At 50.7% G+C, this 14,266-nt stretch overlaps 1 protein-coding gene across 1 annotated transcript; it reads left to right on the top strand.

Annotated features, from left to right (window-relative positions):
* Nucleotides 1-342: 342 nt before the first annotated feature.
* C8H6orf136 (chromosome 8 C6orf136 homolog) lies at nt 343-11,912 on the top strand. The gene is made up of 6 exons (XM_040442057.1): nt 343-544; nt 3,293-3,778; nt 4,662-4,750; nt 4,885-5,085; nt 11,345-11,414; nt 11,492-11,912. Exons 1-6 carry the CDS (start codon nt 434-436, stop codon nt 11,621-11,623), a joined length of 1,089 nt encoding a protein of 362 aa, XP_040297991.1. The 5' UTR covers nt 343-433; the 3' UTR covers nt 11,624-11,912.
* The last annotated feature ends 2,354 nt before the right edge of the window (nt 11,913-14,266 follow it).

Here is a 14,266-nt window from a genome sequence, read left to right as displayed (position 1 = left end):
TGTGCTTTGCCCTCACTAAAGATGGCTGCGAGCTACGTAACGCCCCGTTTATTTTATTAACCAATCAAAGCGCCCTGAAGATATTGACATAACGCAGTAGCCAATGGGAAGGCGGCTTTAGCGTAAGCCCTAGAACTCAGACCGCGGAAGTGCCGCTAAGCGTTGCATTTCTATTGGTCAAAAGCTGTGTAGGGCGGATACCAGGCAGCTACCGGTTCTCTAATTGGACTGTAAAGTCACACCTCCGTGCTCTGATTGGTCCGTTAGGATTTTCTAGCAGAGAGCTTAACAGTGCGATTGGCTGGTGCAGATTTACATCGTTTTCCGCTATTGGATGGCCACTCCTCGGGTGCGCTCTGTCCTCGGCGGTTGCCGGTTTTAGTTGAGTGACGTCACGCCGGTGTACAGGTCACCGCCTGGAGGGGACGCTGTGATGGCGCTGTGTGTGAGGAGACTCCGCGGGGCTCATGGGCTCGGCAGCCGCTGGAAGAGCGGGATCCGCGGTGCTGGAGGAGCGGCGGGGAAACTCCAGGAGAGCATGCGGGTGAGTGCTCCGTGTCCGCTGCTCTGCCTCCATCTTCACACTCACCAGGGTGCAGCTTCAGGTCACATTAACCCCTTCTTCCCTGACTGGGGACCACAGGAGCCTTGTTGCGTATAGCAACCAATCGGGATCCAGCTTTCATTTTCCCAGCACATGTTGGAAAGTGACAGCTGAGCGCTGATTGGTTGCCAGGGGCAACAGGGACACTTTGATGTAGTCCTGGTATTTGGGTCTTCATTGCTGTGATAAGTCATTGTGCGCCCCCCAGAACAGACCTTGGAGGGGGTCCCCCCATGAGGAAGGCTGTGCTGGGGCAGGTTTGACAATCAGGTTACTATTGGAGGGCGTATCGAGCGTTAGACGCCAGGCGGTCCTCTGTATGGACGGGCTTGGTCCACCGTAGCGTTCTTGCTTATATATTTGGGTGTCCATGTGATTGACCCCCCCCACACACACACACACACTATAGCTTCTATCGGCCTCGTTCACATTGCATTTCGCAGTGTCCGCAAACTATATGCACTTGGAAAGTGTCAAGCGCGTATCTATGGACCCCATCACCGGTCCACACCGTATGCTTTTAAAAAAAAAAATACTATTAGAGCCAATGGGTGGTGGATACCAGGGATCAGCAACCTTCAGCACTCCAGCTGCGGTGAAACTACAACTCCCAGCATGTAAACATGCTCGGCTGTTCTTCTAACTCCCATAGAGATGAATGGAGCACTCTGGGAGTTGTAGTTTCTGAACAGCTGGAGCGCCGGAGGTTGCTGATCCCTGGTATAGACGATGACACGCTTTGGGAAATCCTCCGCCAAACAGTGTGAAAGGACCCCAATATGTCCTGTAGTGCGGGCGTCCCCTCCCAGCAGCCGGCCAGCCTCTGCCCCCGGTGCGGCTCGCTCTGTATTCGTCAGTAAGGCTGTGACGCCCCCGTCCCGTGTGTCTGGTGCATTCAGACTTGGGGGAGATGTTCAGCCCAAATCCCGTATCTGTCAGTACGTTCACAGCCAGATCCCGTGCGTTTCTACTCAGTTTTTGGATAGCGCCCCCCCCCCCCCCCCCCGCCCCGCCCCCCAAGTCCCCTTTTCTGAATGCAGTTGTAGTGCGCGTGCCCGACCACCCTCCCATTCCTTTCTATGGCACTGACGAGGACACCTTCAGTGTCATACACAGGGAGCGGCCGACACACATGGGCACCACAGCTTCAGTCACACAGGGCCCGGGGACCTCCATTTTTGTGATCAGCGAGGGTCTCAGCAGTCAGACCACCCGTAATCATATGTTTATCACCTTTAAAGGGAACCTGGCACCGGTATTTTGTGTATAGAGCTGAGGACATGGGTTGCTAGATCGCCACTAGGACAACCCCTTTAAATGGCATTTTGGCATTCATTAAAGGGGTCGTCTCACTTCAGCAAGTGGCATTTTTCATGTAGAGTAAGTTAATACAAGACCCTAAGGCCCCTTTCACACGGGCGAGAATTCCGCGCGGGTGCAATGCGTGATGTGAACGCATTGCACCCGCACTGAATCCGGACCCGTTCACTTCAATGGGGCTGTGCACATGAGCGGTGATTTCCACGCATCACTTGTGCGTTGCGTGAAAATCGCAGAATGTTCTATATTTTGCGTTTTTCACACAACGCAGGCCCCATAGAAATGAACGGGTCTGCGTGAAAATCGCATCCGCGAGCAAGTGAGGATGCGGTGCGATTTTTCACGCATGGTTGCTAGGAGACGATCAGGATGAAAGCAACCCCGGACCCCATCGTCTTCTTTCTTCTTCTTTCAGGACCTGCAAAAGGACCTTTGATGACGTAATCGCGCTCACTACGTGGTGACGATCCTTCTATCTTCATTCAGCAGGACCTGCGCTGACGTCACCACGTGTTGAGCGCGATTACGTCATCAAAGGTCCTTTTGCAGGTCCTGAAAGAAGACGAGGCCGGCTGCGCGATCAAGTGGAGGAGGTGAGTTAATTTTTTTTTATTTTTTAACCCTCAATGGACATTATACCGTACTTTGCATTCTATAGTAAGAATGCTATTATTTTCCCTTAAAAGCATGTTGTAAGGGAAAATAATAAAATCTACAGAACATCGAAGAAGTCCGGGTTCGGGTCTGGGTACCGAAGTCAGTTTTTGATCATGCGGGTGCAATGTGTTTTGCACGCGCGTGATAGAAACTGAACAGCGCAATCGCAGTCAAAACTGACTGAAATTGTGTGCACACGTGACTCATCCGGAGCAAACCCGGGACGCCCCTGTGTGAAAGAGGCCTTACTAATGTATTGTGATTGTCCATATTGCTTCCTTTGCTGGCTGGATACATTTTTCTATCACATGATACACTGCTTGTTTCCATGGTTACGACCACCCTGCAATCCAGTATCGGTGGTCGTGCTTGCACACTATAGGAGAAGGTGCAGGCCTCTCTAGTGGCCGGGACTTCGGGAGCGCACATAGGCGTCCTGACCGCCTCGTATCTGTGCTGTAGAGGTGGTCGTATCCATGGAAACGAGCAGTGTATAATATGATGGGAAAAATCCAGCCAGCAAAGGAGGCAATATAGACACTCACAATACATTAGTAATTGCCTTGTATTAACTTTCTCTACACGATAAATGCCATTTGCTTAATCCCTTTAAGGGGTTAAAATAACCCCCTAGACGTAGTCCCGCCTGCTTGTAATTTCCTGATAGTCGCCCCTCTGTCGTCTCCTCAGTGACCTCTCCTTTTCTTGCAGGCTCGAGACGCCATCTTGTACCGAGAGCTACGGCCCTGCCCCCGCCTCCCTGCTCCTCTTAGACGACCTTTGCCCCCGCCAGCTCCCTCCCTGTCCGCACTCCTCCGGCCCGTAGGCCCCAAGAAGCGCCCACCAGCACCTGAGCAGGACAAAGCCCAAGAGCCACCGCAGGACTTTTTGATGCAGACGTTGCCTCCACATCCACTACCAGGATACCTACCCCGCGCCCAGCCCAGCCACGTGTGCCCTACTGACCCAGAGTGCTGGCACCTCAGCAGTTCGCAGCTGGACTGTTTCAGAAGCTTGTTTGAACCTGGAGTCTGTAGGACCCCGTACCAGGCCATGGTGTTACCCCTGCCACCAGCACACGAAGGGTTATTAGCGTTTACACTCAGCAGGAGGGATGGGACCGGCCAAGTCCCGGGGAGCGACAAGTCGGACATGGAGCAGCACTTGGCAGTGATGCACGAGAAGCTACGGCACGAGGTGAGTTCATAAGTAGGGAAAATCGATCGGCCCCCGACCCCCAAACTCTTATGTTGGGTCCCAGGGAGGGGGCACCCTCCTCCGTGCCGTCCGTTTCTCCTAATACAGCATGTGGACAGCGCGTCCTGATGGTGAACCCCTTTATAAAGTGTTACGACCTCATCTGAGAAGGCTTTTCTCTCGTCCATAGGGTGTCTGGTAAAGGTCATAGGTCGTCAATATCAGATCGGCGGGGGCTCGACTCCTGGGACCCCCGCCAATCGGCTGTGATCGCTGCGCCCTCTTCCTAATCCATATGACGTCACCGTTCATCAGTCCTAGTTTCAGCTCGGCACCATTCAGGTCCTTGAAATAGCTGATCTGCGGGCATCTGAGCCGGGACTCGGACCCCCGCTGATGTGATAATGCTGACTCATCCAGCGGATAGGTCATCATTATCTTTACCTGGATAACCCCCTTAAGTGAATCCTGCTGAGCTGTAGTTCTAGGCACACCCTGCGGACAAGGGTGGCGCAGTTAGTGGGGGAAAAAAGCCGCCATTTTATTTCAAGCCTGGACAATTCCTTTAAATTGGATGAGCAGATGAAGCGTTCACTCTTTGTAATAGATTAGAGCGACTCTGAGGGGAGCAGTTGAGATGAGACCTAGCTGGGGCCATGTAGTCACTCGCATAGATCTTTGTGGACCGCGGGGCCCCGCACTGCACTCCTGGATGTCATTGCTTTTAGGAATCTCACTGGTCAGTCCCTAGTAGGTGGCGGACTACAAATCCACCTGGAGAACCCAATCCTATTCTTGTTCTTCTCTATCGGTGGGGTTTCTCTGGACCAGTCACTGACTGCACGATTATTCCATTACTGACGGTTTCCCTTTTGCTTTGCAGTTGCCAAATTTCCTATGGAAGCCAGCAAATTACTCATTATACAGAAAGGACGTGGAGTTTGTCAGTAATATGCTGCACGTGCACTTTCGGTAAGAGCAGAGCAGCTGTAAGTCATGTCTGGTTACATCTGGGGACCGTTGATGCCCACCATAGATCCACCATGTGGAGTGGCACACGGAGGGGCCGTTCATGTACAAGTCACTGTCTCGTGTCTCTCTCGCAGCGGCCTCGTAAAGTACCAGCTCTTCCTGACGCTCACCCGGCTGCTGCTCCTGTGTTATTTCACCGGCGCCCGGATCTCCGTGCTGAAGCTGACGTCCCATCCGGAGAACAATACCATCCAGGCCCGCTGGTCATTCACCGGCCTCCCTCTGCACGGCCTCTTCATGTACTTCTTCCGCACCGAAAAGAGTGAATTGTACAGGTGAGTGGGTGACGATACATTATGGTATAGGGTAGATTCGTAGAAGCCAGGATCTGGAGGGCCACGTGGTCACGCTCCATTACACCATGGCAAAAGGGGATCAGGCAGAGGGGTCACTCTCCACATCTCCCATAGACGACAATGGAGAGACACCAAGCATACAAGGCCACGTCCCTGCTGAGAGTGGGTACCCCGGAACCAGTGGACTCCAACAGAGCCCACTTTTCTGGCTGATCCAGTAGATATTCCCATGACGCTCAATTATCTTCTCCTCTTTTCCTATATTGATGACTTATCCTCAGGACATGTAATCAATATCCGATCGACAGGGGGGGGGGGGGGGGTCGACTGTCGGCAGTCCCACGATCAGCTGTATGAAGAGAACGCAGCACTCGTACTGTTTACCTGTGGACATTGCTGCAGCGAGCAGTATGATTACAGCTCCTCCGTCCCATTCACACGTCCGTAGAATGGGTCCGGATCCGTTCCGCAATTATGTGGAACGGGTGCGGACCCATTCATTTAAAATTTTCAGTGTGCTGTCCGCATCCGCATTTCTGGCGCGCGGCTCCAGAAAGAAATAGAACATGTCCTATTCTTGTCCGCAGCTGCGGACAAGAATAGACCTTTCTATTGGGGTGCCGGCCCGGTGTTTTGCGTATCCGCAAAACACTGCAGACGTGTGAATGGACCCTTAATGGCACGGCTCCCAATGGGACGGAGGAGCTGTAATTACACTGATCACCGCAGCAATGTCCCCGGAGAGCAGGTAACCCAACGCTCCTACAAGCACTGAGCTCTCTTCACACAGCTGATCGGCAGGGTCATCCTATAGGAAAAGCGGGCAACCCCTTTAATTCTTTCTGCTCAGTTCCTCGGTGTTGGGGTGAATTCACACACAAGTGATTTGTTGCAGAAAGTTCTGCAATTGAAAATCTGTTCCATACCTGCGAGTCGGGTTGTCCTGACTGCAGGCCCCATTCACATGAAAGGGAGACATTTCTACAGCAAGTTTGCTGAGTGTGAAATTACTGGTGGTCCCAACGATAGAGTTGAGATGCTTGAGGATGATGAGGTGGTAGTCGCTGTCCATGCTGAGCGCTGGACGTCCACAGTCTAACACATTGGGCCTCATTTATCAAAACTGTCTAACAGGAAAACTGTCCCAGTTGCCTTTGGCAACCAATCAGAGCTCTCCTTTTATTTCTTGAAAATGAAAAAAATGAAAGGTGAGCTCTGGTTGGTTGTTATAGCTGTTAGATAGTTTTGATAAATGAGGCCCATCATTGCTTGTGGCTGATGCTGCCGTCTCTAAGACCAAGGCAGCTGTCACTGGGATCAGTCATGAAGTTTGCCGGATCTTAAGTATGTGGAGGGTAACGACACCTGTCTCCACTTTGTTCAAGCGGACAGGGTTTTTTCCCCCAGCTCATCCCTCATGACGGCACCACAGGAGGTCGTTCCCCTTCGACCTTCTTGGGACAGGAAACATTGAGGTTAAAAGGTCCCTTCCACCTCCACCCACCAGTGTTCTTCCTGTTCCTACAGGGGATAGGCGCAGAGAGGTTCCCTGCTCTAGGGTTGAAGAGATTCTACAAGAACTTTTGGGGCCTAAGGCTGGGACTTGGATCGGGGGGTGTCCGGCTTCTCCTTCCATACCTCGAATAGCTTTGCTAACACCTCTCGGGGAAGAGGTCCCTCATCAGCCCGGAACCCACCTGGGGGAGTCTGAGCCTATAGGTGGGTTCTCTGATGGCCTGGGTGCGATCGGTGGGTTCATACTTATCCTTCCTATAAAGTGGCCGTGCCAGTAAACCCCTTATGTGGGTCCCTCTGGCTTGCTCCTAACCCTGATGAGGGGTTAATGCAGCTGGTGGTGACCTCCCTATGGACGGCTATGGGTTCATGGAGCTTAGATCTGCTGTTCCTGAAACAGTCAGCAGCTGGATGGGGCCTTGTCTCCTCACCAATGCTCCAGATGCTGCATGACAATATTGGTGCTTGCTTTGGCAGCACATACTCCAAAAATGGTAAGTAAACGGTGCTTGTGATTAACCGGCTGGATTGCCTCAACAGTTCTAATTACTTTAATTGAGAATCTGTGTGTGGCTCTAAATGGGAGCTCAGATGTTTCTTTAATGAGGACTGAATGTGGAGTTAAAATTTTCAGGCTGCATTTAATTGACAAGGTCGCAGACTTAAATCTGTCAGGCTAGCAACCTGGCTTAGTACGTCTGACTTGATTCCTTATCTAGGAAAAATTTACACTTTGTCTGGAAACGTGCCGCCTCGCGGCCTCTGTGCCTGGAAACGTGCCGCCTCGCGGCCTCTGTGACTGGGAAAACGTGCCGCCTCGCGGCCTCTGTGCCTGGAAACGTGCGGCCTCTGTGACTGGGAAAACGTGCCGCCTCGCGGCCTCTGTGACTGGGAAAACGTGCCGCCTCGCGGCCTCTGTGACTGGGAAAACGTGCCGCCTCGCGGCCTCTGTGCCTGGAAACGTGCGGCCTCTGTGACTGGGAAAACGTGCCGCCTCGCGGCCTCTGTGACTGGGAAAACGTGCCGCCTCGCGGCCTCTGTGACTGGGAAAACGTGCCGCCTCGCGGCCTCTGTGACTGGGAAAACGTGCCGCCTCGCGGCCTCTGTGACTGGGAAAACGTGCCGCCTCGCGGCCTCTGTGACTGGGAAAACGTGCCGCCTCGCGGCCTCTGTGACTGGGAAACGTGCCGCCTCGCGGCCTCTGTGACTGGGAAAACGTGCCGCCTCGCGGCCTCTGTGACTGGGAAAACGTGCCGCCTCGCGGCCTCTGTGACTGGGAAAACGTGCCGCCTCGCGGCCTCTGTGACTGGGAAAACGTGCCGCCTCGCGGCCTCTGTGCCTGGAAAACGTGCCGCCTCGCGGCCTCTGTGCCTGGAAACGTGCCGCCTCGCGGCCTCTGTGCCTGGAAACGTGCCGCCTCTGTGCCTGGAAACGTGCCGCCTCTGTGCCTGGAAACGTGCCGCCTCTGTGCCTGGAAACGTGCCGCCTCGCGGCCTCTGTGCCTGGAAACGTGCCGCCTCTGTGCCTGGAAACGTGCCTTCTACTGGTGTCATGACCCATAAAAGTAACAAGGTAGGAGGCAGGAAGTTAAGTTAAAGCTAAAGGGGTCCTAATGTGAAGACCTCAGGTAAGGACCCATTGTGACAGAAGTAGCCTGTTTACGATATACAGTTTAGCGCAAAGCTGTATTTGGAGCCACATTCCTCCGGGGACAATATTACTAGAAATTGTATGTAATTCAAGGAGTACAAGACATATACGTGTACAGCAATGTGATTTATAGGGTATAGTATACTCTACACCTGGAGATAGTATGGGTCAGCCTCAAGCTAAGGAACATTCGTGTGACCAGAGCACTGAAATGTGGTAAAGATCCTACCCGGACCTGTTATATGGGAGGCAGCGCCATCCTGGCCGGGAAGTCTTCTTGTATGGATTACAGCAATAAACTGGTATATCTACCTCAGGACAAGGGATTTCACTAAATCAACTTATGCCCAACTAAACTCTTCTCTGTTATTCTATCTATTTGCACCTAATGGTGCTGATGTCATGAACATTAGGGACCTTGCCTTCATTGCACCCAATACCCATAACCTCAAGGGCACCTCTGTCGCCTCCGGGAAGGAGACTCCCCTCACTGCACGCCAACCCGGGGGGCTACAAAATGGCAATAGAGACTCTGCACACATTCACACTTACAGCCATGCTCACACGTATAAGCTGCGGCTATGTACGCTGCTCGGGTCCTGGAACCCTTTGCCACTCCTCAGTCCCTGTGTCTCCTGGCTAGTGCCATGTAAAGATCTTGTGAAACCCTTAAGATCGGCAGGTGGGTTCTCGGTTGGCCTGGTTTCGTCAGGAGGATTCTTTCTCCTTTCTTCTCCCTTGAGTTCATACCAACACCTCCTGGTTCGGGATCCCAAGCTCGTCCTGGACCGGTAGGAAGTTAACGGTGCAGTTTGGTTACCTCATCGTTGATGTCCATGCTGCCGTGTGCCGGTGCGGTCACCTTGGCTCGGTTTTCTTACATATATTTGCAAGAATAAGTATGTGAACCCTTTGGAATGATATGGATTTCTGCACAAATTGGTCATAAAATGTGATCTGATCTTCATCTAAGTCACAACAATAGACAATCACAGTCTGCTTAAACTAATAACACACAAAGAATTAAATGTTACCATGTTTTTATTGAACACATCATGTAAACATTCACAGTGCAGGTGGAAAAAGTATGTGAACCCTTGGATTTATTAACTGGTTGAACCTCCTTTGGCAGCAATAACTTCAACCAAACGTTTCCTGTAGTTGCAGATCAGACGTGCACAACGGTCAGGAGTAATTCTTGACTATTCCTCTTTACAGAACTGTTTCAGTTCAGCCATATTCTTGGGATGTCTGGTGTGAATCGCTTTCTTGAGGTCATGCCACAGCATCTCAATCGGGTTGAGGTCAGGACTCTGACTGGGCCACTCCAGAAGGCCTATTTTCTTCTGTTTAAGCCATTCCAAAGGGTTCACATACTTTTTCTTGCAACTGTATACCTTGTAGACACCCGAAGTTAGCTGTTTAACGATTAAGCTCTTGGAAATGAACTGCAATGGGGGGCTACAGAAATGGGGGTCTACAGTAAACTTTTACTCAGTGCAGTGGTTATATCTGATGTTACAATAGTTTATCTGGTTTTAGAGCGAGACGCTTTTACACAATGACACTTACCCTATAGACTAGGCTTACAGGTAAAGGGCATCCTTTTTTATGGCCGATGTCTAATAAGACGATTATTCTTCCTCTAATTAAATATTTAAGTCTCTAAACAGAGGTAGGACCATTGATCAAGGCGGCAGATAGAGACATTTTAAGAGTTACGACTGGATTCACAAATTCTGTCATCAAGATTTAGTTTTCTGGCAGAATCAAAAAGTTTGTCTCCGGTTTATTCCTGATCCTATGGAATGGTATTTCTGTCTAATGATAAAGATCTGAGACTTGGTTTTTCCCCCGGCCTAAAATTTTAATTTGATACGTCCGGTGCTGTCATGAGGGATGAGCTGGAAAATAGTAATTAGATTTACTGGTAATTCGGTTTCCAGAGATTCCCTCCTGACAGCGCCCGTACATTCCCTCCCTTACTGACTACTATGTAAATATTGCATAGAGGATTTTCTGATGATTTTAATGAATCGGTTGCATCCATCCTGGTAGGGCGGGGAGGGGGGGGGGGGGGGGGACCTTTTAACTTCTCTGCTTCCTGTCCCAAGAAGGTCAAAGGGGAACAACCTCCTGTGGTGCTGTCATGAGGGAATCTCTGGAAACCGAATTACCAGTAAGTCTAAGGGTACTTTCACACTCGCGTTGCTGGATTCCGGCAGGCAGTTCCAGAAAACGGATAGCATTTGTAGACGGGTCCAGATCCGTCTTACAAATGAATTGCAATACCGGATCCGTCTCTCCGGTTGTCAACCGTTTTTCCGGAACACTTGGGGCCGGATCCGGCATTAGTGCATTTCAATGTAAAATAATGCCAAATCCGGCAAGTGTTCCGGAATTTTGGACGGAGATAATAACGCAGCATGCTGCTGTATTTTCTCAGTCCAAAAACCGTACAGTGAGTGAACTGATGACATCCTGATGCATCCCTAGGACGGAACTCAATACCGGAAAAGTTTAAAGCAAGTGTGAAAGCAATCTAAGGGAACATGTGAGCTCTACTATGCTGCCCCCATTTGAGGGAAAATTCCACGACTGAAAATCAGTTCCGTTCACGTGATTGGGGTTTGCAGAAATCCGAATGAATGAATCCGAATTTTCTGCAGCGTGTGAAGGCGCCCTTATAATACTGACATGCCATACCTTGCAGCGTGTGCCAGCCCTGTGAGGGAGAGGAGTCCAATGCGGCTCGCTGGCGTAACAGGAGCAGAGTAACTTGCTTTATTATTTTAACCCCTTCTCTGCCACTTAGCAATCTTTTATTGTAATTCAGACAAACCCATTGAAGAATAAAAATGCAGGTGTAGAGGGGTCGTATAAGAAATACACGGCTGCACCAACTGTGTCCACGGGCTGTGCCAGGGATCAATTGAATGAGGCTGGGTTGCAATAGCGGGCACAGCCTGTGGACAAGGGTGGCGCTGTTGGCATAAAACAGTAGCTGCATTGGTACGTCCAGGGGGGTGGTGCAGTCCTGCTCACAGACTGAATATGTTACTGTCGCTTTCAGGACATATGATGCCTTCTCCACCTTCCAGCTCGCTCCTGATGGGTTGATATGTCTACACAAGATAGAACGGGTAAGTGGCTTTATCCCCACGTTGTTAATGACTAAGTCCTGAAGATTTCTGTACTGACGTCGTTCCCCTCCCTCCAGGTAATGCCATCGTCCCCCATCACTGTAACCAAGAAGACCATTTTGGCTGCCGCTTTGCTCGCTCTGGGGCTGGGAGAAGATCGACCTGCTCTAAATCTTCTCTCTGGCCCTAAACTGCCCCATGAAGTGTGATTCCCATTCCCCCCCCTCACTGCAGCTGCCCCTTAGCAAGTCCTACAAGAGACAGCGGCGTCACAGGAGCATCTCTCCAGGGGTAGAATAAGCCTGTCCCCATAGTCTGTTCTGCCATCCTCCAGCTGTAGAGTCTTATCTGTATCAGAGCTCAAGAGGAGGTAGCCTCCCCCCCCTCCCTGAAATACTCTGCACTGCTGTGTCTGCATGCGCAACCTTAAACTTGCCTGTGGATGTGTAACATATACTGTACATAATTAAATTATAACAAAGTTTGTGTCTGTCCAGTATGTACCAACAGAGCAGGGATTACATCCACATCGCTGATGATTGGTAGGATTATTTCTATTACATATCGTCTACCACCTGGATATCCCTGTGCTGTAATCTGGCAAATCTCCAGCAGAGGGCGCATCCAAAAGCAGGTGCTGGAAAGTCATGCACCAAAGGGAGCGAAGCCTGCATTTTTCTGCAAGTGCGGACTGGTAAAGATGAGCAGATGCCTACGTTATTTGATAACATTATAGCTGCCAGCCTTTCAGCTGAGCGTACACAGGATATACCCTATTTAGGGCTCTGCCCCCTCTGTGTCATGTAGTGGGATTAAAAAAAAATGAAAGGAAGAAACATTGCAGTTGCTCCATCGGTAGAGGATCAATCCCACACCTCCTAAGAGTCTGGCCAGGAATCGGCACGCCAGCTGTTCACCTCTATGGGAGTTACAAGAACAGCCAAACAAGTGTGCATGCTGGGAGTTGTAGTTTCACAGCAGCTGGAGTTATAAAGCTTGCTGACCACTGGCCTAAAAGGTTCTATTGGGGTCATAATGGCATAAAAAAAAATGTCCACCAAAAGATAAGCACAAAGGCCTACCTCGAGAAGAACCGGGGGGACACTGCTGAATATTTCCATCTGCCGCAGTTAAAGGGGTTCTCTTGGGAGGGAGCTGTGTAGAATAAAAACAACTTACATTGCCCACACCTGTGATAACCTCCAGCCATGGTAAAACTACAACTCCCAAGATGTACACTTGCTTGGCTGTTCTCAAAATGCCATAGAAATGAATGGGGTATGCTGGGAGTTGTAGTTTCACTACAGCTGGAGTGCCAGAGGTTAGCCAGCACTGGCCCACACCCTTTCTTCCCACTGGGGCCTGTGAGCAAGCATTTCTGTCACTTTGTAATTACAAAAAATGTATATATACACTGCTCAAAAAAATAAAGGGAACACAAAAATAACCCATCCTAGATCTGAATTAATTAAATATTCTTCTGAAATACTTTGTTCTTTACATAGTTGAATGTGCTGACAACAAAATCACACAAAAATAAAAAATGGAAATCAAATTTTTCAACCCATGGAGGTCTGGATTTGGAGTCACCCTCAAAATTAAAGTGGAAAAACACACTACAGGCTGATCCAACTTTGATGTAATGTCCTTAAAACAAGTCAAAATGAGGCTCAGTAGTGTGTGTGGCCTCCACGTGCCTGTATGACCTCCCTACAACGCCTGTGCATGCTCCTGATGAGGTGGCGGACGGTCTCCTGAGGGATCCCCTCCCAGACCTGGACTAAAGCATCTGCCAACTCCTGTACAGTCTGTGGTGCAACGTGACGTTGGTGGATAGAGCGAGACATGATGTCCCAGATGTGCTTAATTGGATTCAGGTCTGGGGAACGGGCGGGCCAGTCCATAGCATCAATGCCTTCGTCTTGCAGGAACTGCTGACACACTCCAGCCACATGAGGTCTAGCATTGTCTTGCATTAGGAGGAACCCAGGGCCAACCGCACCAGCATATGGTCTCACAAGGGGTCTGAGGATCTCATCTCGGTACCTAATGGCAGTCAGGCTACCTCTGGCGAGCACATGGAGGGCTGTGCGGCCCTCCAAAGAAATGCCACCCCACACCATTACTGACCCAATGCCAAACCGGTCATGCTGGAGGATGTTGCAGGCAGCAGAACATTCTCCACGGCGTCTCCAGACTCTGTCACGTCTGTCACATGTGCTCAGTGTGAACCTGCTTTCATCTGTGAAGAGCACAGGGCGCCAGTGGCCGTTGCCAATCTTGGTGTTCTCTGGCAAATGCCAAACGTCCTGCACGGTGTTGGGCTGTAAGCACAACCCCCACCTGTGGACGTCGGGCCCTCATATCACCCTCATGGAGTCTGTTTCTGACCGTTTGAGCAAACACATGCACATTTGTGGCCTGCTGGAGGTCATTTTGCAGGGCTCTGGCAGTGCTCCTCCTGTTCCTCCTTGCACAAAGGCGGAGGTAGCGGTCCTGCTGCTGGGTTGTTGGCCTTCTCCACGTCTCCTGATGTACTGGCCTGTCTCCTGGTAGCGCCTCCATGCTCTGGACACTACACTGACAGACACAGCAAACCTTCTTGCCACAGCTCACATTGATGTGCCATCCTGGATAAGCTGCACTACCTGAGCCACTTGTGTGGGTTGTAGACTCCGTCTCATACTACCACTAGAGTGAAAGCACCGCCAGCATTCAAAAGTGACCAAAACATCAGCCAGGGAGCATAGGAACTGAGAAGTGGTCTGTGTTACCACCTGCAGAACCACTCCTTTATTGGGGGTGTCTTGCTAATTGCCTATAATTTCCACCTGTTGTCTATCCCATTTGCA

Source organism: Bufo bufo, chromosome 8 (genome assembly GCF_905171765.1).
Source record: "Bufo bufo chromosome 8, aBufBuf1.1, whole genome shotgun sequence".
In the NCBI taxonomy this organism is placed as follows: domain Eukaryota; kingdom Metazoa; phylum Chordata; class Amphibia; order Anura; family Bufonidae; genus Bufo; species Bufo bufo.
The sequence above is the reverse complement of the archived record's forward strand: the minus strand, read 5'-3'. Positions and strand labels throughout refer to the sequence as shown.

Excerpts from the sequence above, each read along its gene's own strand:
- C8H6orf136 (XM_040442057.1), top strand. The coding sequence starts at position 434 with ATGGCGCTGTGTGTGAGGAGACTCCGCGGGGCTCATGGGCTCGGCAGC. Across the intron at positions 5,086-11,344 it reads GAAAAGAGTGAATTGTACAG|GACATATGATGCCTTCTCCA; the intron begins GTGAGTGGGTGA and ends TGTCGCTTTCAG. Across the intron at positions 11,415-11,491 it reads GTCTACACAAGATAGAACGG|GTAATGCCATCGTCCCCCAT; the intron begins GTAAGTGGCTTT and ends CCCTCCCTCCAG.